The 25,838-nt window shown below is 38.3% G+C and overlaps 1 protein-coding gene across 6 annotated transcripts in view; it reads right to left on the bottom strand.

The window, feature by feature from the left end:
- Positions 1–496: 496 nt before the first annotated feature.
- Positions 497–25,838, bottom strand: part of CGL1 (alpha-1,3-mannosyl-glycoprotein beta-1,2-N-acetylglucosaminyltransferase) — a 70,951-nt gene continuing 45,609 nt past the window's right edge. For 4 of the 6 annotated variants that reach the window (XM_088889314.1, XM_088889313.1, XM_088889311.1 and 1 more), the window contains 14 exons: positions 14,013–14,047; positions 13,825–13,901; positions 12,851–12,896; positions 12,628–12,690; positions 8,264–8,330; positions 8,128–8,196; positions 7,971–8,040; positions 7,764–7,825; positions 6,912–7,001; positions 6,717–6,811; positions 2,673–2,735; positions 2,533–2,571; positions 2,272–2,442; positions 497–1,049 (listed from right to left, as the gene is read on the bottom strand). In XM_088889314.1, the coding sequence (XP_088745440.1) occupies positions 933–1,049; positions 2,272–2,442; positions 2,533–2,571; positions 2,673–2,735; positions 6,717–6,811; positions 6,912–7,001; positions 7,764–7,825; positions 7,971–8,040; positions 8,128–8,196; positions 8,264–8,330; positions 12,628–12,690; positions 12,851–12,896; positions 13,825–13,901; positions 14,013–14,047 (1,064 nt within the window). In that variant the 3' untranslated portion in view covers positions 497–932. Of the gene's footprint in view, positions 1,050–2,271; positions 2,443–2,532; positions 2,572–2,672; positions 2,736–6,716; positions 6,812–6,911; positions 7,002–7,763; positions 7,826–7,970; positions 8,041–8,127; positions 8,197–8,263; positions 8,331–12,627; positions 12,691–12,850; positions 12,897–13,824; positions 13,902–14,012; positions 14,151–25,838 lie in introns of all 6 variants that reach the window. The other 2 variants (XM_088889315.1, XM_088889316.1) reach the window with 2 other exon arrangements.

Genomic DNA, 25,838 nt, shown 5'->3' with positions numbered 1-25,838 from the left:
GTAGCAATTTTGGATTTAGTGTTTGGTCCCATTTTTTTCAATACGGGTAGAAATCTCCTAGATCAAACTGAGAAAAATCCAGTAAATTGTTTGGAACCAGTATCTTTATCACCGAGTATGAAACCGTTAAATTGCAATCCGTGGTTTAGCCAAGGTTCTAAATATCGATACACCCAATATGTCGGTAGGGGCATATCAGTCATTTTCTTATTTATTTTTTATTTTTTTTTTCAAAACCAGTTCAGGGGGGGCGGTTTAAGGCTCCTCCGCCTCCTGAACCGGTGAGAACCCCGACACCCTCTGTAGGGGCATATTGCAGTTCTCCCGATAAGATTCATATCGGCCTGTATGGCCGATACGTATAGATACTTTGAACCTTGGATTTAGCAGAGCTTTGCGTGACTTGGTACGTTCAGCAGAAGAAATTAAAAGATTGATGCAACATATAGTGTGTAACTGTGTACAAGGCAAAAAGGCGTGCAACAAAGAAAAAATATAAGAGTAAGGCTGAAAGAGTCATCTCCCCCAGAACATGGTTATTGGAACCTGCCATCAACATAATTACATAAATAGAATCCATTTCTATAGGTTGCCAGGAAAAAAAAAAATCCATTCTTATAGCTCGTAGGTATAGATGTTTGATGTGCTCTTAAACGTGATTGATACACATGTATAACTGGAGAACATGATTACTGTTTCTGGCCCTTGCTTTCTAGAGGGCCAGAACTTGACAATCTCTTCCCACACAATGTACTTTCCTTCATGCTTCTATCTTTTCCTTTAAGTGAATCTCTCAATTACCACAGCTACTGAGTTTAGCTTTTATAACGTTGAAAAGAGAGATGAAGGTACTGAGCTGTACACATTCTTTCTCATGAATAAATCAATCAATCCAGAAATTACTGCCAGAGAATACACTACTTCCTTTGCCATCAGGTATGTTGTATTCCAAGCTGCTTTAGAGAATCAGGACCCACAAGGAATACACGTCTTGTAGTTTGATACCGGAAGACAACTACTCCTTTATATGCTGTTCTTGGAATACCATCCTGGAAAGGGAAAGAGAAGAAACAAAATTATGAAAAACCTTAACATAGAAAGGTAATATTAGGTTATGCTACCAAGGAAACGGTGAGATTTCTTAGAAAGGACACCAATGGGATGATTTTCTTGCAACATTGACGGAATTTGATAGCTAAACGGCCGAGTCAATCCAAAACATCAAAAAGTGTCCTATTCAGGCTCTGAGGGTGGTAAACTATAAAGATCTTATCATGCCCTTTTCTGTACATTTTCATAAATTATATTAATGAAATACTTTGTTACTTGTCAAGAAAAGACAGCAGATGCATCAAAAATAACTCCTCAAGGAGAATAAACAAATTCACAACAGGTACTTTAGGAAATGGACTTCATTCATTGTGCAAGAAAATGAATTGACTTTTTGTGTGGTGTTAGTGGCTTTTCAAAGACTTATAATACAGAAAAAAGACCACTAAGTGATTTTTTTTTCTAAGAAAAATTGGTCGGTCAGAGCTACCACTGATCACTAAATGCAACTTTAATTTGTACCCAAACTTTAAGGTTTGTTGATTGAAGCACCACAGAAATATTTGTCATTAAAAATATTAAAGTTTTGGTCTAGACCAGGTAAAAAACAAGATCCAAAATTGAACTTTAAAATCTTTGCAAGGATCAAAATATTGATACGATATGCCCCATATCAGGCATATCTTATACATATTGAAGGTCATGGGGACTCATGGATACACCAAAATACCAGAGGGCTTTGGGCTTTGGGCTTTGGGGTTTTTGAGAATTTGGGATGACAGAATGCATCCTTCTCAAGCTGTTAAAATTATTAAAAAAAAAAAAGAGTATCAGCCTATCGATATGCACTGGTACCCAATTTTTGGTAACGGTTTGTATCGATGTTTTGATCCTTGCATGTTTGATCCTCATTTGAACTTCACAAGCCTTTTTTTTTTCTTTTCTATTGTTAACAAGAACGTCTGAGACTGATAAGCATGAGAACATGAATTCAAGTCTGAAAGCAGCCACTATGTGCATAGAATAAAAAGGCCAAATGTGAGGTCCATATCCAGTTCACCCCTCCCAGGACCCCAGATAGCTGGGACTAACATTGGGTAATGACTTTTTATTATTAACAAGAACATCTGAGCATTTGGCAGTTGGAACAAAAAAAGGCCTTATTTACCAAGATTACAAGAGAGAGAGAAGACAAAAGGAGATGAAAATACAAATTGTTACCTTCCATTCTTCAAAAATCCCAAACTGGCGTGCAATCATTTCAAAATGGGCTTGGTCATTGTATGTAATGCGCACATCACCATCAATATTATATGCCTTCAAAACAATGTCAGCTCCATGGACAGGTTTGGCATTAGACACCATGTTGGCAAAATGCCGTATATAATTGTCCTGTAAATTGAAAAAATAAGGTATATGCAGTGTGAAAAAAAGCAGAGCAAATATATCCTTTCAGGTAATCACATTGGTGCGTATGTTTACCTCCATCAAATAACTTAGATCCATGGATTTCCAATCAACCTTCATAGAGAATATAATGGAAACAAATAACATAAATATCACATGAATTGTTCAGACAAAAAAAAAAAAAAACTGGTGAAACATTGTGAATTGCAACTTACTTGGACATCATTCAGCTTAATAGGCTCAAGATATTGTTTGAAGAACTGTCCCATACTGGAACCCTGCAATTAAATTCTACCTTAGGAGTTAACAAATCAAAATCTTGGAAAAAAATACCAACATCATAGTTAAGAAGCAAAAGAATTGAGCATTTCAAGGTAAAATAACTTATTAGGAGAAAGAAGCAAGGAGTTATAGTTACAACCCAACAGGTTTGGATGAAATTGGGTTATGGCAGCAAACGTGTCCATCATTATTGCCAATAATAGGAGCTCGTTTCTATAGTTTGGATCTTTTTGGTTGTTGGTTCAGGTTTAGGCAGTTCTTGGTAAAATTGGGGATTGGAACTTGACAGGGATTCTGCATCAGCCAGGGAGGTGTCTAAACACCAGGAATCCTTCCAAAACTTCAACCTGTCTCCCCTACCAATCTTGAGAGCTAGGCCATCAGAAAAAGTCAGGAAAGATTTCAAAATTCCTTTCCAGAGTGAACACCCCCAGCTCTGAAAGGGATCCAAAGATTTCCAATTACCCCAGTCCACCCCATATTTAGAACCAATTAGGGTCCTCCACCAAGCATTCCTCTCAACACTAAACCTCCAAAGCCATTTACTGAGGAGAGAAGAGTTGAAAACCTTCAACTTCCTAATTCCCAACCCACCATCCTCCACAGGTAGGCAGACCTGATCCCACTTAACAAGAAAGTGCCATCTTTGAAGCCAAAAAGTGCAAATAAAGAGGGAAATTGTTCCTTAAGAAGGGAGTTTCACACCCAAATATGTTACCGAAATTTAATAAGTTCCCCAACACAAGGATCATACCTAACAAAGGGGATGAAAGAAGGTAGGATATCATGAATGGCCATCCAAGGAGAAGCTCAGGTAGCCATAGTCAATATTCAAGCATCCCAACCATTTGCCAACAGCCCATGAATGCTCAATACCACCTTTGTCCACAACTTATCCCTATCTAGGGGCAACCTCCACAACCACTTCCCTAGCAAAGCCAGATTCCTCTTTTGAATATTTCTAATACCAAGTCCACCACACCTTTTACTTCAGCTAACCAACTCCCAATTAACCTATGGTCCCTCTTCGCTTCCCTTGACTCCCATAAGAAGTCTCTCATTATCTTCTTTAATCTCAGAACCACACCTACTAGAGCCTTAAATGCAGGCAAATAATACACTGGAAGGTTAGCTAGAGTACACCTAACCAAAGTAATGCTACCGCCTAGTGAGAAGTAACCCTTCTTCCAACAAGCAAACCTCTTAATGAATCTTTCTAACACAGGGTTCAAAAGGTTGAAGTTTTTGGGTTATCCCCAAGGGTAAACCTAGGTATTTCAATCACCATTGGGAGACAGTACACTCCAAAACAGCTGCACATTTCATTACCTCTCTTTCTATCAAGTTAACCCTTGCTATGTAGCTCTTATTAAAGTTTACCTTGAGGTTTGACATTTGTTCAAAGAGTTGCACAATTAGTTTTAGGTTTCTAACCCACCTCATACCGCCTCCTTCACAGAATAGAATCGTATCATTTGCAAACTACAAGTGAGTAATTGGCACACCATCTATGCCTATTCTCCACCCTCTCACTAGGTGTCTTTAATCAGCCCTACACATTAATCTACTTAGAACCTCTACAATGAGGATAAAGAGAAAGGGAGAAAGTGGGTCACCTTGCCTGATCCCTCAAATTGAAGGGAAGAAGTTTACCACAGTTCCATTCACTAGCACTGAATAATGGAAGGTCCTCAGGCATCCCATAATCTATTTACACCACTCTCTCCAAAACCACAACTTCTCACTACTTCCATCAAGAAAGACCAATCCAATTTTATAACTATGAAATGAACTTCTATTGATATTCAAGAGACTAATGTTTCCGTACAAGGGAATGCACTTAATTTTAATAATAATGATAATAATAATAATAATAATAATAATAATAATAATAATTATTATTATTATTAAATATTTGAGCAAAAGGTAAAGCATAATTGTATTAATGAAAAAGTCCTTTGTACAATGAGAAGCTGTGCAAAAAGCCAGCATGACCTCAAAAGAAGGTCATTCTCAAAAAATTACAGTCAGAAGTAACCTCTTTCAAGTCAGCAAGAATAGACAACCAATTTCTAACAAAGCCTAAAGCCGAATTGATGACTTCTTCCGAAGAGCTAGGGTAGTAACAGACCAGCACGTCTTTCCTTTTTTTGTCATCCCTTGGATCTGCCACCCCCTCCAGGCCAGCTTTAACTGAGGCCAGCATACACCAACTTAACCTCAAACTTCTTAAGAAGTGGTTCCAGATTTTTGTAACAAACTTGTAGTGTAAAAACAGATGGTTTGTTGATTCTGTAAATGCACCGCAGAGACTACACCTCAGATCATTATAATTAAAACCTTTCTTCACCAACATCTCTTTAGAGAGACATTTCTCTAAAGCTGCCACCCAAACAAAGAACTTGACTTTGGAGGGTGCCACAGTCCCCCAAATAGCCCTGCTAGGAAAGACTGCTTCAGGCCCTCCCACTATGGAGTTGTAGAAGGATTTAACTGAAAACTCTCCACTTCTGTTCCATCTCCATATTGAGGAATCCTCTGATTGCAGATTCAACACCTGAGACTGAAGCGAAGCTAGGAGATTTCCAACCTGCTGAATCTCCCAGTCATTGAAATCCCTTCTAAAGGCTGGAGCCCAGCATATAGCATTGTTGGATTGTCCCTCAATACAAAGGTATCAACTACCAATGCCTCTTTATCTACAGCCAGACTGAACAGGCTGGGAAACAGTTCCTTAAAGGCCTGTTCGTTTCCTCTTAAATCTCATCTCTTAAGACGAATCTTTTAACTTTAAGAGAAAAATGGTTGTTCGTTTCCTCTTATCTCTTATTCTTTAAAGTGCAATCATACAACTTTTTGTTTTCCAATGATACCCCAAAAAAAAACAAACAAAAACTCTCAGATATGGGGTCAAAATGGATATTTGATAATCTTTAGAATTCAGAATTCAGAACAACATTCTCTGCATTCAGAGTTCAGAGGAAAGAAAGGTTCACCAATACCAATATACCTCTTATTGTAATTATTGCACTTTCAGATGTCAGACTTCAGAGTAAACGAACAGGTTTGAACGAATAAGTATGGAAAGGAAGGGAAAGGTAAGGAAACCTTTACAAACCTTGTATTGGTTTTCCTACCCTTCCCTTCTTTTCCCTACCTTTTCCTTCAAACCAAACATAGCCTAAGAGTTCTCTCCCCAGTCCAGGGATCCAACCAGAACCTGATCCTTCTCCCATCCCCAATTTTGAAGCCGACTCTCCTGAACAGGCTAGAAGCTCTGCATATTCCTTTCTACAGACTACAACCGTAAGTCGACAAGGGTGGACCACTACCCCAACCACTGTCATCCAGCCCATATTTTTCTGCAATTACTTTCCTCCAGAGGTTATCAGGCTCAACATCAAACCTCCATAGCCAGCGTCCTAGCAAAGCTAGGTTGAAAGATCTTAGACTTCGTATCCCCAACCCCCCTTGAAATAGGGGCTTACAAATCTGACTCCATTTTACAAGATGGTATTTGTGTGAATCCTTCCAACCTGCCCACAAAAAATCTCTCATCTTCCTCTCTAAAACCTCCACCACCTCCGAGGGGATAGGAAAAAGAGACAAAATAAGTTGGCAAACTTGCTAGGGCACTTTTAATAAGAGTTATCTTCCCCCCTTTGGAGAGATACATTGCTTTCCAAGTAGACAATTTCTGATCCATTCTCTCTATTATTGGGTTCCAAATGGTTTTAGAAGTACATTTGGCACCCAAAGGCAACTCCAAATAAACTGAAGGTAGCTGTCCCACCTTGAACCTCAACAAATCTGCCAAGCCTTGAAAGATAAAGATAGCAATAAACATTTGAAAGATATTTTAGTTTTTTCTAATAATCCTCAATTTGGAAAAGTAAGCCCAACATTGGGAACTTGGTGGATATTACTCTACAACCAATTTAAAGCTCAATCATTAAATACTCAAGGAATGTACTTACATGCTCACCAAAATTGTATGTTCTGCACACTTCTGGGCGAATAAACTGCCGACCTTGATGGTTTTCTTTTAACCGCAGCCAATCATCCCAGTAAGTAAGGTTTTGTCAAGGAAAAAGAAAAGCTTGAACAGAAATAGGACAAATCTGAAAGTTTGATCTCAAAAAAACGAAACATAGTAAAGCAAGAAGGATATGCTTTGGGCCACTTTGGTGATAGATGATCCCATGTAGATTTTGTCAGCATCCATCCAAGCCCAGGAAAGAAATCTGAGCGGTAAAGAATTTCTGCAAAAATTATTGGATAGCAGATCAGATAAACACAAATGATGACATTTTGTTCTCAAAATCACGGTTAGTCATAATTTGTGGGTTCAGCATCATGGTTTTCCAAGATAAACAAACAAGTTAATCAAAGTATTCAGATGGGGTGATACAAACACAAAACTAACCAGCAATGACTAATGATTGTACTTGAAAAAAGGAAACTTCATGTTAAATGAAGAAGCACAGAAGTCAATCCATCAACTAGCCCATCTATATGATAAAACTGCAGCCACATGCTTATTTAATAGTGCCAGATAAAAACACACCAAGAAGGCCACCGAGTATGCTATTATTTTGTCAGACCTTAACATGATCTTTTTTTTTTTCTTTGGGTAGAAAAGAGAGACATGCTACAAAGCCAATCCCCAGCAACCAGAGAGAGCAATATACATCAACTCATTGCTTAACATGCTCTTTGCTACAGGGCCTGGATGGACCAAGAATTGAGTCTCTCCATCACCCTTTCTTTTGCTAACATTGCACCATTTTGCAGTTCAAGTTCAAGTCCAATAGTAAGTAGATCCTTCAGAAATTCTGCAGTGACTGATTTATACATGGAAAACCCTTAGTTCAAACAAAAATTTAATGTCATAAGAAATTCTCTATGTTATGGTTCACAGAGAATTAGTTATGATAAATTTGAATATATTGGAGAGATTCATGTTCAAAGTTAGATAATGATAACTGACAGTTACAAGTGTCTTTTTACCACAACAAACTTACTTGAATCATAAACAAATTGCTTCTGTCCATTGTCATTCCATGATGAAACAGCCATTATCGTCCTTTCATGGTACAACATAAAGAATAGAAGAACATTTAGAATTGGCAATTATAGACCTCAATTTAAAAATGAAAATAAAGGTGCATGCATACAAAAGAAAACAAAAAATAACCATATAAGAGCTTCAGTTCACCCAAGAGACATACTTGTCTCTGTCAAGGAGAGATGCTGCAACCTCAAAATAGTCAAAAAAATCTGGCGCAATCTCCATGTCATCTGTAATTAGTATTAAAATTTCTTACTTTAACATGTTTTGCATCGCATACAGGCATGACAATATGAAATAACTAATAACTTCTGTACCTTCCAAGATAATTACTCGAGTGAAATTATGCTTATAAAACAATGCATCCAATGCCCATTTGTAGTGACCTGGAAAAAGAAGTGCTTTCAATGTTGGCAGTTAAATAATTAAAATAAAGAAGAAAGTAATGCTTACGTGCAATTTTGTAATATGCAATCAATTCTCCAGGCCTCTCAGTATGAATTGGTTCAAAATCCAAGTGCTGCAATGAACAAACATTAGTCAGCCAAGGGATAGAAATGGTTTATGACATTCAAATCAATCTCATAGCATACATAGTTTTGCATTTAAACATCAGTCATAAAACTTTCACTAGACATATTTCATTGCCATCTTCTATCGGCAGTTTCCAGGGAATCCCTGTTGCATGCCTTTTTTCCTCTTTCTTTTTGAGAATGACAATCTGGACCAGGACTTGTGGCATTATCATTGAATGCAGTAGATCCCACAAATGAATGACAGTTCAAACCCTAGATTTGGTGTTTTCACCAGGGAGGTGGAAACCCTTTTTGAGGATAAATCTTTTTTTTTTTTTTTTTAATGATAACATAAATCAATGTATTAAAGATAAGAAAGTGAAATGGTTACAGGAGCAGGGAGAGGTGAACTCTCTTGACTCTCCCCCAAAATAAAACAGAAAAATTACAAGGTAGCCCAGAACATTTGAGCCCTTCCTACTCCCTGTTTGGCCATTACATATGCAAAGGAATTTGCACTTCTTTTGACCCATTTTAATCTGATTCCCATGCCCTGAAGTAGCCACTTTAATTGCCTTCTTTCATTAATAAACTGCCACATGCCATCCTCCTCTTTTAGCCAGTCTATCACCATTTTGGAATCTCCTTCAATAATCAACCTACTAATATTCAGTTCCTTAGCCTTTTTGGCACCTTCCAACACAGCTAGAATTCCAGCTTGGAGGAGTCACCAACTCCTATTGATCCTGAAAAGACTACTATTACAGCACCATCCTCTCTTCTGAAAACTCCTCCAATCCCAGAAGGCCCAGTGTTGCCTTCACTGCTACCATCAAAATTAAGTTTTATGAAACCTGCATCTGGGGGAGACCACACCGGGCTGGATACCTGTTTATTTGGAGCTGATTCTGCCACTTCCAACTATTCAGCAGAATCAATGTAGGAATATCATCAAAGGTAGCCAAAGATTTCAACCACTGAACCACCCTTGCAGTGATCACCTCTTATAACTGCCCTTCTGCTCCTCTCTTTAAGGATAAATCCTTTTATCTATCAGGGTTCGCAATCCATTTTCCAAGTGGCTCACAAAGTGATGCAGCTATGGAAACAAGGAGAGTCCATGGAGAATTAAATCAGTTTTCCAATTACTACATCAATTTTGGCATTTTCGGGTGATGGTTGATATTGTTGAGTTTTTCCTTTTCTAGTTATAGGTGTCTTAATAATGGGTTTCAAGTTTCCTAAAATTTGCTGTTATTTCAAAATTACTATAGGGTAAGTAACTTTTGGAGTTACTATTTATAGTAATATAGTGATTTACTATTTTAGTAATGTCTGGTGGGTTTGCATTAAATTAGTTTTAATAGGATTAGGAAAGTGATCACCTCTATAACTGCCCTTCTGCTCCTTTCTTTAAGGATAAATCCCTTTATCTATCAGGGTTCACAATCCATTCTCCAAGTGGCTCACAAAGTGATGCAGCTATGCAAACAAGGAAAGAGTCCATCGAGAATTAAACCAGTTTTCCAATTACTACACCAATTTTGGTATTTTTGGGTGATGATTGATATTGCAATCCATTCTCCAAGTGGCTCACAAAGTGATGCAGCTATGCAAACAAGGAAAGAGTCCATGGAGAATTAAATCAGTTTTCCAATTACTACACCAATTTTGGCATTTTTGGGTGATGATTGATATTGTTGAGTTTTTCCTTTTCTAGTTATAGGTGTCATAATAATGGGTTTCAAGTTTCCTAAATTTTGCTGTTATTTCAAAATTACTATAGGGTAAGTAACTTTTGGAGTTCTATTTATAGTAATATAGTGATTTACTATTTTAGTAATGTCTGGTGGCCTTGCATTAAATTAGTTTTAATAGGATTAGGAAAGTGTTGCTAGAGTTTTTTTTTTTTTTTTTATGAATAACAGAAACTGAATTATTAGATTAATAAAGACAGTACAAAGGTGATAAAGGGAAAGATAAACTCTCTTAATCATCCCAAAAACAGACAACATAATTACAATACAGCCCAAAATAAATGATCACTTCCCACCCCCTTCTTTGCTAGTGATCAGAAAACGAATTAGCATCCCTTTTCACCAATTGCACATTGATTTCCATTCCTCGAGACGGCCATTAATTCCTTTTCTCATTTATATAGCATCACCATGACCATCCAGCCTCCTCTTCCTTCTGCAACCACTCAATAACTAACTTTGAGTCCCCCTCAATAACTAATCTCTGGATATTCAGCTCTCTAGCCCTTTGAAGGCCTTCTAGCACAGCCATAATTTCAGCCCTCAAAGAATCACCAACACCAGTCGATCCCGAGTAGACAGCAATGATTCTACCTTTCTCATTTATAAAGACACCCCAATGCCTGAGGGACCCCGATTTCCTTCACTACTCCCATTAGAATTCATTTTAATGAAACCACATGGAGGGGACCAAGTTGGTCTAACCACAGCCTTGCTCGGAGCTGAGTCAGCAACTACCTTTGAATTCCTTACCAAATTATCTGCATGGGTTCCCTCAAAAAGATCAAGAGACTTCACCCAGTGGATCACCGTAATTGTAATAACCTCAATTAGGGTATCCCTACTTTTCTCGTTATCAAGAAAGGTCCTCTAATTCCTTTCTTCCCCAACTGTCCAACACACAGCCGTCCTTGTACATCTCCATAAAGATCTTCCCTCTTCATCGGCCAAGTGTTGTTAGAGTTATCCAATGTATTACTCTAATCATCATACATTCTTTAATCTGCTAGATCTGAACTACTTGCTGCTTTACAGGGAGTCCAGATTCCAAATGATTTGAATATAGAACATTTGACAAATGAATGTGATTTTAAGTTGGTGGTGAGATGGTTGGAAGAACCAGAGACTGTAATATGGTGCTATCAAAATGAAATCAAGAAATTCAAATGGTTAACAAGGAATTTGAATGTGAGAATAAATACAATGAGTGAGGAGGTCAGCTAATGCTTGGGCTGATTGTTTAGCTAAACAAGAGGTGAATAGGGATGTTCTGTTTTGGGCTCAACTATAAGTTGTTCAGTGAAACTTTGTAGGGAGGGGCCACACCTCGCACCTCTCCAAGGGGATGCCTTAAATCTTGATATTCAATAAAACTTTTAATAATAAAAAAGTATTGTTAGAGTCATTTAGGAGTTAGAGTCCTTATTTGAATGTCACTATAGGTTACGTATAGATTTGTCTTAGTTCTAAGCAAATAGAAATTGATTTGGGGATATAAAGTTATGGTTTGGTAAATGCTGGTTGCTGCAGGAATTTTTCTCATTTTCTCCCTCACTTCTTCTAAGTGATCCATCTCTTTTGTGCTTACCTTAACAGCAAGAGTTCTCTCTGTTTCTGGTTTTTTGCTTATTCTTTGGTGGACAGCAAGTGTTTTGCTTGCTTTTCCACCTATATTCTTCATCCTTAATCAACCAAAGCCCTTCCTTCACACCACCAGATCTAGAATTTGTAGGATCCCACCCTGTCCTACATCATAAAGTGAATATCATGATCATCATCATCATCCATGCCTTATCCCAACTATATGGGGTCAGCTACATGAATCCTGTTTCACCAATCCCTTCTATTTAAAGTGAATATCCAGTGTTAAATTATTAGTGCTTATCATAAAGTGAATATCCTTTGGCTAAATGTTGTTCAGAAAGATTTACCTTCTTAGCAAGCCAGGAACATTCCCAGCTTTAGTGGTTTCAGTTATTGTATTTGCAAACAACCACAAATTCATGTCTCCCTAGAATGCAAGCTAGCATCTTTAAATTAATAATAAAAGGACAAGGAACATTCCCGTCATGTTATCACCATCATCATCTGTATCTTGTCCCAACTATATGAGGTTGGCTACATGAATCCTATTTCACCATTCTGTTCTGCTAAATGCCATGGGTTAAGCATTGATCTTATTGTATCTTTGGATAGAAAATGTCAACAAACAGCATATACCATACAACTGCAGTGCAAATTTATGCATAACTTGTGCACAAGTATGACATAATGTCTTCCAAACACTGGATACCAGAAAACAAATGCCCATAGAAAGAATATGGTTTCGCAGAGATGGCCTTTGTTTCTTGCTCAAACTTGCAGCATACTAAATGAACTAGAAGATATAAATTTTTCGAGGGACTAATGTCAAAGAGTTATTGTGCAGCCAGCATGCAGGAAAACAAAGGTGGACCAGATTGTGTTGCTAGGCTATACTATGAAATCATGTTGGAAATTTCTAGGCTATACCATGTAATTATGTAAAACCATACTCATGATTTACCTGCATATATGTTAGTTGATTGTAACTCAAAGCCTTACTCCTAACCATTTCATTTGCTCCATCCTGAAAAATAAAGTAAAACTGTTAATTGTACAATCTCACACTTTCAGTCCAGAGCAAGTATAGAAACATAATGATTATTCCCATGAAAAGGAAATGATTTTGTGCTAAGCAAAAGCATATATTTATGTAAGCTCCGTTAAAAAAAAATCTTATTAAGTACCTGGGATACAAAGAGTGGAAATTTTGGAGCTACAGAACTCTGATACCTGAATGCCATGAGAATTTTACATAATTAATGGATCAGATAAATAACAAGATAAGTGACTGTTATTAGTTGATCTCAAATCAAACATTGTGGGTTCCCCAGCTGAGAAGGTCAAATAATGACTGGGACATTGATGCACTTGCTGATCTGATGCAGTTATTACTTGGTAGAGAGGGTGAAGCCTCAGCTAGCAGAAATGGACCAGCTCTGGTGGATAGGAGACAATTCAAGCAATTTTTTCTGTGAGGTCAATGTATGAAATTTTAGTCAGTGCTGAAGATGAGGTTGTTCCTTGGTATTCAATTTGGGGGCATAAAAGTTTCATCCAAGATATTTCCTGTAGTCATCAATCAAAGGGAAAATCCCCCGCAATGAATGTTCTGAGATCAAAAGGCATGGTGATTATGATTCGTTGTTGCTTATGTGGGGCTGCAGAGGAGAACATTCAACATTTTCTGGTCAAATGCATCTTCTCTCATGCTATAAGAGTCACATATTGCAGTTATTCGGAGTCCAATGGGTGGAGGCAATATGCTGGAGCATTTGGAGGGAGAGCAATGGCAGGACCTTTGGAGACCAATCCTCAGCAGAGAAGATTTGTGGAAAGGTGAAGGCTGGTAGTCAGATGGTCTTCTGTCAATAGTTCTTTTGTGGGGTCTAAGCTTAAACCTTTTTGTGATAACTGGGGGGAATGGGGGATATTGTATGGAATGAAAATTTTCATCTTAGTTGATGATGTAGGTTGTTTTATGTAATTTGTTTGCTGGTATCTTTAGCTAGGGTGGATACGGTGGAATCCCCCCCCCCCCACCCACCCACAATCCTGTTTCAGTATTTGTTCAACAAAACTTTACCTTTCAAAAAAAAAAAAAAGAAAAAGAATTGTGACAGAAGAAGACAAAAAGAAATCTCTTGAGCACATGTCATACTTTAAGATGGACTCAATTGTCCTTTCTAAATAATCTGGGCGACTGCAAGCCATAACCACAACAGCTGCTATAGGAACCTGCCATAAAACTCAGACAGACGAAGAGACCATATATCATATAGAAAAGATGATCCCAATTACATAATAGCAAATTCTCATGTTAAAGCATTCACAACTGCAGGCACAGACCTGTAGGTTATCAATCAATCTCTTTACACCTTTTTCTGCAGCAAAAGCATGAATATCATTAGAGATCAATGATGTCATGTTAGAGTGCTAGAGGCGTAGATCATGACCGCCTAGTGAATCCAATATGAAAAAAGGGTTCTGCAGTTAATCAACAACTTCAAAAGATTCATTGTGACATAGAGAATATGAGTACATAGTACTAAAAATAAATTGTTTCTAAGATGAAGAAATACCAGATTAGGCAGTAGATAATGGTTCTAAAACAAAGCAAAAGGTAAAAAGTTACAGTTATTTTCTAATAAGTATCTCCATATTTTTAAATGCCCAATACCCACGTCTGACAGAATGGCCTTTTAAGAGATGAAGTATCGTCAAATGAAAAAACATATATAGTTCCAGATTCATTGACACGAAGGGAAAAGTATTGTAATTATAATATTTTCACGAGTTTACAAAGAGATAAACTCTATGCAACCCATATCTATATATCTATACAAAAAGCAACAAAAGTCATTGGCAGAAAAACCCAAAAAAGACAATCTCCCAAAACCACCCAGACTCTATGCAAAGAACAACTCAGCTGAGAACAAATCAGAAAAAAAGAGACATTGCTGAAAGACTTGTTTAGCAGATACCATCTGAAAATGGTTGAAGCAATGCTTCTAATAAAATCATCTTCAGGTTCAGCTCTATCTTCAAAAATTCTCTCCTTCCCTCTCCTGCTCAAACCCCTAAAATGCCAGGCTGACAGAAGATTGGCCATTGAATCCAGGCAGACCCAACACACATTAAACTATTTCAGAAAAAAAGGACCAAAAGATCCAGATGATCCAACAGTGCAAAGAGAGAGAGAGAGAGGACGAAATAAAACTTTGAATCTTTGGGGGGTAATGTTGGATAGTTGAAGATGGAAAGAAAAATTCACCTGGATTCAAGAACATACTCGATTTAAGATAATCAGTCTCAAAACTTAGTTTGATGACTAGCTTGTAAAAAATAATAGCCAAGGTTCTGTCTCTAATTTTTCATTAAATTCTAAGTTGTCTTTACCAAAAGAGAACATTCCTAAATCCCAAATCTTCCAACACATTTAAGCAGCATAACTTTTTCCAAGCAATCCAATGATTTTTTTTTTCAGACTTCTTTTGACCCCAAAAAAAATCTGTCATGACACTATTTAACTTTTTACAAAGATCATATGCCTTTATCAACACCTCCCTACCTGGGACTAAAAGAATAGCTCCGTTCTAGGAATCCACTTTTGATTACATTGAAGATAAAATATTTAAAAGTATCTCTATTTTGCTTCTACCGATAGCCAAAGGAATTCCAAGGTATCTTGTTTTAGTGTCTCCTTGAAGGATTAGATTAGCCCTCCCTCTAATCATCTCACCCAACCAAGGGGCCTTTGTGATGAACAGGCAAATCACTGATCAGATCCTAATTGCTGATGAAAGTCTGGAGGAATTGAAAAGAGTAGGAAAGAAAGGATTAATTTGCAAGTTGGATTGGAAAAAGCCTATGACTTGGTGGACTGGTCATTCTTGTTGGAAGTAATGAGGAGTTTTGGGTTTGGGGAAAGATGGTGCAAGTGATAATGGGTTGTATTAGGTCTTGTCAATACTCTTATCTCACGAATGGAACAGTGGTGGGTTTCTTTCCAGCTCTTAGAGGAATTAGACAAGGGGACCCCCTCTCCACTTTTCGCTTTACTCTAATTGCCGAGGTCCTAGAGAAATTAATCTCTAAGACGGATTCACAAGGATTAGTTAGGGGGTGGAAAGTAGGTCATGATGGGATAGCAATTACACACTTGCAATTCGCAAATGATACAATCCTATTTTGTGAAGGAATAGAAGGTGGATTAGGAATATCGAGTTAGCAGTTCAACTTTTTGAGCCGATCTCCAATCTTAAAGTGAATTTTGAGAAAATTTGCATTGTGGGTATTAATATGGATGAGAGAGAGTTGTCAAAGTATGCAAATATTTTTGGTTATGAGCTGTCTCAATGGCTAATGAAATACTTGGGCTTGCCTTTGGGGGACAATACAAGAAAGAGTAGCTTCTGAGATCCTATAGTTGAGTCATTTGCTAAAAACCTTGCCTCTTGGAAGAAAAGCTACTTGTCTTTAGGGGGAAGGATCACTCTGATAAGATCCACATTAGTAAATATGCCTGTTTATTACATGTCAGTGTTTAAGGCCATGTTTGGATACTTTTATAAAGTACTTTCATACTTTTGAAAGTACAAAAGTACGAAAAACACAATATAGCGTTTGTATTGTGTACTTTATACTTTTTGCTTTTATACTTTTAAAAGTATGAAAAACCCCAAAAGCACAAAGTCAACTTTTTATACTTCATGCTTTTGGCGAAATTGTGCTTTCATTGTCGTGCGAACGGATGGTCACGTGTGACCACCATTCGATAAAACTCTCAGCCCTACCTCCACTTGCCACTATTAGAGTCAGACGGCCGTCACCAATCTCAGACCCCGAAACCATTGGAAGCCATCACCGGAAGTACAAATGGACATGCTTTTGCCAAACAAAAAATGGTACTTCTATTTTGGAAAGCATACTTTTCAAATTTTTTACCCAAACTATTTTCAAAGCAAAAATACCAAAGTAAAAGTATTTTATGTACTTTATACTTTTATATTTTTAAAAGTACAAAAATAGAAGTCTATCCAAACAGCACCTAAGATGCCAATGAATGTGGGAGAAAATTGTAAAGGTCGATGAGGGATTTTCTGTGGAAGCCAAGGGAGGAGAAGAAGAGACCTTAGAGTAACCTAGGAAGTGGTATGTAGGAGTAAGAAGTCTAGTGGCCTAGGGTTAGATAATTTACTACAAAGGAATGTGGCTTTACTAGGTAAATGGTTGTGGAGATTACCAGTGGATAAAGATAAACTCTAGGCAAAAGTGATAAGCATTCATGGGCTTGCGGCCAACGGTTGGGATGCTGAAGTGCATGCTAGGGATATTGGTGCCTCCCCTTAGAAGTCCATCTATGTTGTTTTGCCTTTATACTTGCCTTTTGTTAGGTATGATATTTGTTCCAGAATCAATATAAAATTTTGGGAACAAGTCTGGGTGGGGAACCTTTCTCTAAAAGATAAATTTCCTTTTGTGTTTGCTCTCTCAAGATACAAAGATGAGTTTGTTTACCTTCCCTCTTCCCTCAAACTCAAGAAGTAGCTTTGTTTGGGATTTGGGTTTGTGAAGGGGTGTAAGGGATCCAAAGTAAAATGATGTCTTGAAATTGCTTCAGGTCCTTGAAGGAGTTTTTGTGGATCATTCTCACTCTGATAGTCGTATCTGGACCCTCATCCTCTAGTGTTTTCTCTTGTGCCTTGTTCTTCAAGGCTCTAAACCAACCTTCTAATAGTTTGGGTTATCCTTCTCCAGTTAAGGAGGTTTGGTGTAAACCTATTCCTCCAAGGATTGGAGGCTTTTTCTAGGAGGTCTTCTTAGAAAGAGCTAATATTTGTGTTAGTGTCGACTATATAGGGTGTTGGAAAGTAGAAGATTGACTCTCTGATTGATTCTCCATAATTTTAGGTCCATCAGTTTAGGAAACTTAATTTCCTAGAATCATGGGATATCCTAGAATCATGGGATATTAATTGGAGAATCCCACTGATATAGAAATTAGTTTTTTAGGAAGAGTTAGTTTCCTATTTTATCACCCTGTAAATTAGCTCTGTAATTCTATATAAAGTTGTGTATATGCTCCTTCCAAGACAATACAATCAATTCATTTTTCTCTCAAATTTTCACATGGTATCAGAGCCAGGTTACGACCTAATCCACACATAGTATCTCTTTGGTCATCTCTGCTGCGTTCAAGAACTCTCAAACAGTATTTGGGAGGTTCTTGAGTGTCCTTGATTCTTTTTCGAGATCGGCTACAGATCTGAACTCTACATTTTTGCTTCTTCTGGACTGTTGCGCCATTGGATTCATCCTTTTTTCTTGGATCTCTTTGTAGAGACATCAGATCAGTCTGAAATCTTAGATCTGGTGTTGCCCATAGCAGATTTACTGAATCCCTTTGGTTTCATTTGGATCAGTTTTGATTTTGAGTGGTTTCAATCCACTCTTCAGTTTGGTGGAGCATTACAGTTACCCTTTTTTTTTTTTTACATTGGCTGAAAGATTCTTTAGGCCTTCATCGCCAATCCTTACTAAGTTTTTCAGACCTTCATTGTCTGTTTTTCTCTCTTTCTTGAAGCCCATCCAATATGTCAGAAGCCACCGTATCAAATACTACTGCATAATCGGAAGAAGTTTCCTCACATCAAGCATCTGGCGACCTGCAAAACATTCGGGCAGCATATAGGTTGAACGGGAAAAATTATTTGAAGTGGTCTCAGTTTGTTCGAACATATTTAAAGGGAAAAGGAAAGCTTAGCCATCTCTTAGGGACGGGACCGAAGGAAGGAGATCCAAGATTTGATGCATGGGACGAAGCTGACTCCATGATCATGTCATGGTTATGGAATTCAATGAACCCTGAAATCAGCGACACGTGTATGTTTTTATCCACAGCTAAAGAGATCTGGGATGCCGTCCGACAAACATATTCAAAAGCACGTGATGCAGCACAAGTGTACGGAATCAAAGTCAAGACTGGAGCAACTAAACAAGGCAGCAAGACAGTTACTGAGTATGCAAATTTACTGCAGAACCTGTGGCAAGAACTCGATCATTATCGGTGCATTGAGACTAAATGTGCAGCGGATGCAGCAATCCTATAGAGTTTTATCGAAAAAGATCGCGTTTATGACTTTCTTGCAGGACTCAACGCAGAATTTGATCAAGTTAGGGTCCAGATTCTCGGCAAAGAAGAGGTACCATCTCTAAATGAGACTATTTCTCTGATTCGTGCTGAAGAAAGCCGTAGGGGGGTTATGCTTGAACCCCAAGTACTAGAAGGTTCAGCCATGACTACAAGGATGGAACAACCGAAAATACTGGAAGGAATGAAGACAGATTTGTCCTCTGCACGGGACAACAAGGAGTCTCTTTGGTGTACCTATTGCAAGAAACCAAGGCACACCAAAGAGAAGTGTTGGAAGCTGAATGGTAAACCATCGAATAGGGAATGGGGCTACCGAGGAGGACAACAGAAGAGTCGAAGTCAAGCTAACTTCACCACAAATCAGCCGAGCCAAGAAAAGCCTCCAGACAAGACCGAGTTCAATAAAGAGGAGATCGAAAAGTTAAGGGGGCTTCTGGGATCGTTGGAGAAACCTAGTGGTACAGGCTCTCTTGCAATCTCAGGTAAGTTTTCTATTCCTCATGGACTAAATGTCTCAGATGAACCTATTAGGGATTTATGGGTTATTGACTCAGGAGCCACAGATCACATGACTCACTCCTCACTACATTTTAGCACTTACACCCCCTGCCCAAGCAATCGAAAAATAGCCATTGCAGACGGTTCCCTTACTACCGTAGCTGGCCTTGGGGATATCCATATTAATCCATCACTTACACTAAAAAGTGTCATTCATGTTCCAAAATTGTCCACTAACCTGATATCCATCCAAAAACTCACCCATGACATGAACTGTAATGTGCTTTTCTATCCTTCTTACTGTATATTTCAGGATCAGGATTCGGGGAAGAGGATTGGACTTGTTAAGGAGAAGAATGGACTCTACTATCTTGAAGAATCATGCAAATCAAATATTGTCCAGGATAAGTTATCTCTGTCATTCCTTTCATCATCCAACAAATACACCATTTGGCTTCATCACTTTAGACTAGGACATCCATCTTTTGGAATTCTGAAAACTATGTTTCCCTCCTTGTTTAAAGGATTGAGTGTTGAATATTTTCATTGTGATGTGTGTGAATTTGCAAAACACAAGCGTGTGCCCTTTCCAATCAGTAACAAGAGAAGTTCAGTCCCATTCTTTTTGATCCATAGTGATATATGGGGACCCTCCACAGTTCCAAATGTGTCTGGCTCACGATGGTTCGTCTCTTTTATTGATGATTGCACTAGGGTCTCTTGGATCTTTCTTCTTAAATCTAAATCAGATGTAAGTAGTGTACTCCCAAATTTCCATAACATGATCCAAAATCAGTTTGGGGTCAGAATCAAAAGATTTAGATCGGATAATGCACGGGATTATTTCAACCAAACTTTATCCCCATATTTTCAAAAAGAAGGGATTATCCATGAATCCTCCTGCATTAATACTCCACAACAAAACGGAGTAGCAGAAAGGAAGAATGGTCATCTACTAGCTGCAACCCGAGCCTTACTTTTCCACCAGTATGTTCCAAAAACCTATTGGGGGAAAGCTGTGCTTACAGCCGCATACATTATAAATCAATTACCTTCAAGGGTTTTGGGATTTAAAACACCAATGGAAACACTTTCTCAATTTTATCCCGATCTACGTACAACAAATAATCTCACCCCAAGAATCTTTGGATGCACTGCTTTTGTCCATGTTCATACCCATAATAGAGGGAAGTTAGATCCAAGAGCCATCAAGTGTATTTTCGTGGGTTATTCGTCCACCCAAAAGGGTTATAAGTGTTACCACCCACCTACTAAAAAATTCTTTGTCTCTATTGATGTCACTTTTGAAGAAAAAACACCATATTTCACTCAACCTTATCTTCAGGGGGAGTCTTTGTCATTCATTGAAGATAAGGACAAAGAATTGTTCCCGCTTGGTCTACCTACAATTTCTCAACACCCAAACTCAGCATCTATACCAGTTCAATCCGTATCTGCACCTATCGAACCACCTCAAACCAAACCAACTTCTTCACCCATTCATACTAGACCTATGACAGAGAATGATGAACTTTGTGACTCTATGAGATTGCAGGTATATTCAAGAAGAAGAAACCAGGATCCTAATCTTGTGCAGGTTCAAGATTCAACTCCTAATCCTGAGAATGAGGTAAATACAGTTCCAGAAATTTCTTCTGAATTAGCATCTGACCAAGATCTTCCTATTGCCCTTAGGAAAGGCACAAGAGAATGCACTAAACATCCCTTATATCCCCTAGCAAATTTTGTGTCCTTTAAAAAATTCTCACCATCACATAAGAATTTCCTAGTTAGTCTAAACACCATTCGTATTCCTAATACTTTATCTGAGGCATTATCTGATGAGAAATGGAAAGATGCTACGAGAGAAGAGATGCAGGCTCTAGATAAGAATCAAACATGGGAAATTGTTGACCTACCACAAGGAAAGAAACCCGTGGACTGCAAGTGGGTTTTCACAGTAAAGTACAAGTCAGACGGCTCTCTAGAAAGATACAAGGCAAGACTCGTGGCAAAAGGATATACACAAACCTATGGTGTTGACTATCAAGAGACATTCGCTCCAGTGGCTAAGATGAATACGGTAAGAATTTTGTTGTCACTAGCAGTTAACTTCGACTGGTACTTGGAGCAATTTGATGTAAAGAATGCTTTTCTTCACGGTAATTTAGAGGAGGAGATATACATGGATATTCCTCCGGGCTTCAAAGGAAATCTAAATGGAAATAAAGTTTGCAGGTTGAAAAAAGCACTATATGGTCTCAAGCAATCACCTAGGGCGTGGTTTGGAAGATTTACTAAAGTTATGCTTGCCATTGGATACAAACAAAGTCAGGGAGATCATACACTCTTTATAAAGCATTCGGATGTAGGGGGAGTCACGGCTCTTCTGGTATATGTCGATGACATAATTGTGACAGGAAATGATGAAAAGGAGAAGGAAGTCTTGAGAAGATGCCTAGTCAAAGAATTCGAAATAAAAGAACTTGGGAGATTGAAGTAGCTCATTCCAGAGAAGGCATCTTTATCTCACAACAGAAATATGTAACAGATCTTGTAAGAGAGACAGGAAAGTTAGCATGCAAACCATCCTCCACACCGATTGAGCCAAATCACAAATTGGGAGAAGCAAATGAAGATCCGGCCGTGAATAGGGAAATGTACCAAAGATTAGTAGGAAAACTTATATATCTTGCCCACACAAGGCCAGACATAGCATATGCCGTGAGCGTGGCTAGCCAGTTTATGCACAACCCGAAAGAGGTTCACCTACAGGCGGTCTATAGGATACTATATTACCTAAAGGCTAATCCTGGCAAAGGAATCTTGTTTAAAAGAAATACTAGATTAACCCTAGAGGCATACACCGATGCAGATTATGCAGGCTCTCCCATGGATAGGCGGTCCACTACAGGTTACTGTACATTCCTTGGAGGAAATCTTGTGACATGGAGGAGTAAGAAGCAGAATGTGGTAGCTAGATCAAGTGCGGAGGCAGAATTCAGGGCAATGGCTCAGGGAGTATGTGAATTACTATGGCTCAAGATAATTTTGGAAGACCTAAAGATCAGATGGGAAGGTCCAATGAGATTATTCTGTGACAACAAGTCAGCTATTAACATTGCTCACAATCCCGTCCAACATGATAGGACAAAGCACATTGAGATAGATAGGCATTTCATAAAGGAAAAGCTGGATAGCGGATTAATTTGCACTCCATACATCTCAACGAATGGTCAACTGGCAGATGTGCTGACAAAAGGGCTTTGCAGTGTGGCATTCCAAGGACTTATCTCCAAGCTGGGAATGAAAGATGCATATTCACCAACTTGAGGGGGAGTGTTGGAAAGTAGAAGATTGACTCTCTGATTGATTCTCCATAATTTTAGGTCCATCAGTTTAGGAAACTTAATTTCCTAGAATCATGGGATATCCTAGAATCATGGGATATTAATTGGAGAATCCCACTGATATGGAAATTAGTTTTTTAGGAAAAGTTAGTTTCCTATTTTATCACCCTGTAAATTAGCTCTGTAATTCTATATAAAGTTGTGTATATGCTCCTTCCAAGACAATACAATCAATTCATTTTTCTCTCAAATTTTCACATAGGGGTATTTTGGTCTTTTTGTTTATGTTTAAAGCTGAGGTGTAATGTTTATGTTAAGTGATGTGTCTCATACTTAAGTAGGGACATAATAGTCTTTTGTTATTGGATAGAAACATATAAATATAATCTGAACGACTTGAGAGAAGTTATGTTCTCTAGTTCGAACCAGAATTCTTTTCTTCTCAATTCTCTTCTCTAACACTAATACTAACAGAATTCTAGTGCAGATTAGAATTATAATATGGTATCAGAGCAAAGCCACCCATTCATCAAGTGTATACACATCGACAACATGTACTAGCTCCTCCTCCAACTTCATCACCGTCGACAGATCCAGCAATTGTTCCCACACCAACTACAACCCCAGTTTCTGACCTTAATCTTCCTATTGCCTTGTGGAAAGGTAAACGCAGTTGCACACTTCATCCCATTTCTAATTATGTTTCTGTCACTCACCTTTCTGCTTCCCATCGCCAGTTTATTTCTTTGTTGTCTTCTATTTCTATTCCTACGGATGTCTAGGAAGCCCTTGCCTCTCCAGGGTGGCACCATGCAATGGAAGAAGAACTCTCCGCCTTAGCTCATAATCATACATGGGATCTCACCACACTTCCTCCTGGTAAATAGGCTGTCGGTTGTAAGTGCGTATACACTGTTAAGTATTTACCTAATGGTAGTGTAGAGCGGTTAAAAGCTAGACTAGTGGCTAAAGGGTATTCCCAAACATATGGTATTGACTACATGGAGGCCTTCTCTCCCGTTGCTAAAATTGGTTCAGTCCGTGTTGTGATATCTCTAATTGCCATGTATGATTGGCCTCTCTTTCAGCTTGACATCAAGAATGCTTTTTTTTTTTTTTTATCAATAACACACTTCATTAAATTCATTAAAACTTTCAATGATAATTACAAAGAGGAGACGGCCTTTCTTATCTTCCAGCTATAACTTGAGCCCCAAGAGAAGGAAAAAGAAAAAGAGAAACATAAAAAATAATTACAACTGTGCCCAGAACATTGACTCCCTCTCCACCCCTTGTTTACCTAACCCATCAACAAAAGAATTAGTTGATCTTTTTACCCAACTGACTTTAACCTCCATTTCTCGAGCCAGCCATCTAAATTTCCTCCTCATATTGTTGTAATTCCATAAGCCACTGTAGTCCTTATTCAGCCATCCAACCAAGCAACCACCACCTCCGAGTCTCCTCATATTGACATCAAGAATGCTTTCTTACATGGTGATCTACTTGAGGAAGTCTATATGGAGCAACCACCAAGGTTTGTTGCTCAGGGGGAGGATGGTAAGGTGTGCAAACTAAAGAAGGCCATTTATGGAGTTAACAATCTCCTCGTCCATGGTTTGGTAGATTTAGTGAAGTGGTAAAGAAGTTTGGTATGAAACAGTGTTGGGTTGACCACTCAGTATTCAGTCATGATTCACATGCTAGGAAGATCTTATTGGTGGTATATGTAGATGATATTGTCATTACCGGTAGTGATAGAGTGGGAATTGATAGGTTGAAGACCTTCCAGCAGGAACACTTTCAAACAAAGGACCTTGGTAAATTAAAATACTTCTTGGGGATAAAAGTAGCAAGGTCCAAGCATGGTATTAATTTGTGCCAGAGGAAATATGTTCTTGATTTGTTAGAAGAAATAGGATTGTTAGGTGCCAAACCAGATGAAACACCTATGGAACCAAATACCAAGTTGAGTAGCGATATGAGTGAAGAGTTTGAAGATCTTGGAGGGTACAGGCGGTTGGTAGGTATGCTAAACTACCTAACCATTACTTGGCCAGACATTTCATTTGCAGTTAGTATGGTGAGTCGGTTTATGCAGAAACCTCGGGTTCCACATTGAGATGCAGTTCTAAGGATTGTAAGGTATTTGAAGGGAGCTCCTGGTCATGGCTTGATATATAAGAGTGGAGGCAATCTTGAAATAGAGGGATACACTGATATTGATTGAGCTGGTTCTGTGTCTGACAGAAGATCCACTACAGGCTATTGTACTTTCCTTGGAGGTAATCTGGTGACATGGAAAAGTAAGAAATAGACAGTTGTGGCAAGAAGTAGTGCAAAAGCTAAATATAGAGCCATGGCACATACCACTTGTGAATTAGTATGGCTGAGAAATCTTCTACAGGAGATGGGATATTCGATTGATGCTCCAATGAAGCTTTATTGTGACAACCAAGCTGCAGTCCACATCTCTTCTAATCCAGTGTTTCATGAGAGAACAAAGCATATAAAAGTTGACCGTCACTTTGTGAGAGAGAAGGTGCTTAGTGGAGTGATAGATACTGCATATCTTAACACAGGGAGATGGGAAGACTTGTTCACCAAAGGGTTGAGTCAGGGAAGAATGGACTACATATGTAACAAGCTGGGACTATATGATATATATTCACCAGCTTGAGGGGGAGTGTTGGTGTCGACTATATAAGGGTATTTTGGTCTTTCTATTTATGTTTAAAGCTGATGTGTAATGTTTATGTTAAGTGATGTGTCACATGCTTAAGTAGGGACATAATAGTCTTTTGTTATTGGATAGAAACATATAAATATAATCTGGCTGACTAGAGAGAGGTCATGTTCTCTAGTTCGAACCAGAATTCTTTTCTTCTCAATTCTCTTCTCCTCTCTTCTCCTTCTTCTATTCTCTCTGGTATTTCTTCTAATACCTCTCTAACACTAATACTAACAGAATTCTAGTGCAGATCAGAATTATAATAACTTGCTATCTACTCCAATTAAAAAGACCTAAGTGGTGTTTATCCCCAAATTGGTGTACCCTCTATAAGGCTAATGGAGAAACTTGCTTTCACTTATTAATCTCCTGCCTTTTTCTTAAAACTGTTTGGAAATGGTTTTTCTCATTGTTTGAGTGTAGGTGGAATCCCCCACCTA

The sequence above is a fragment of the Nelumbo nucifera genome, chromosome 6, assembly GCF_055504915.1.
Source record: "Nelumbo nucifera cultivar China Antique chromosome 6, China Antique-T2T, whole genome shotgun sequence".
In the NCBI taxonomy this organism is placed as follows: Eukaryota; Viridiplantae; Streptophyta; class Magnoliopsida; order Proteales; family Nelumbonaceae; genus Nelumbo; species Nelumbo nucifera.
The sequence above is the reverse complement of the archived record's forward strand: the minus strand, read 5'-3'. Positions and strand labels throughout refer to the sequence as shown.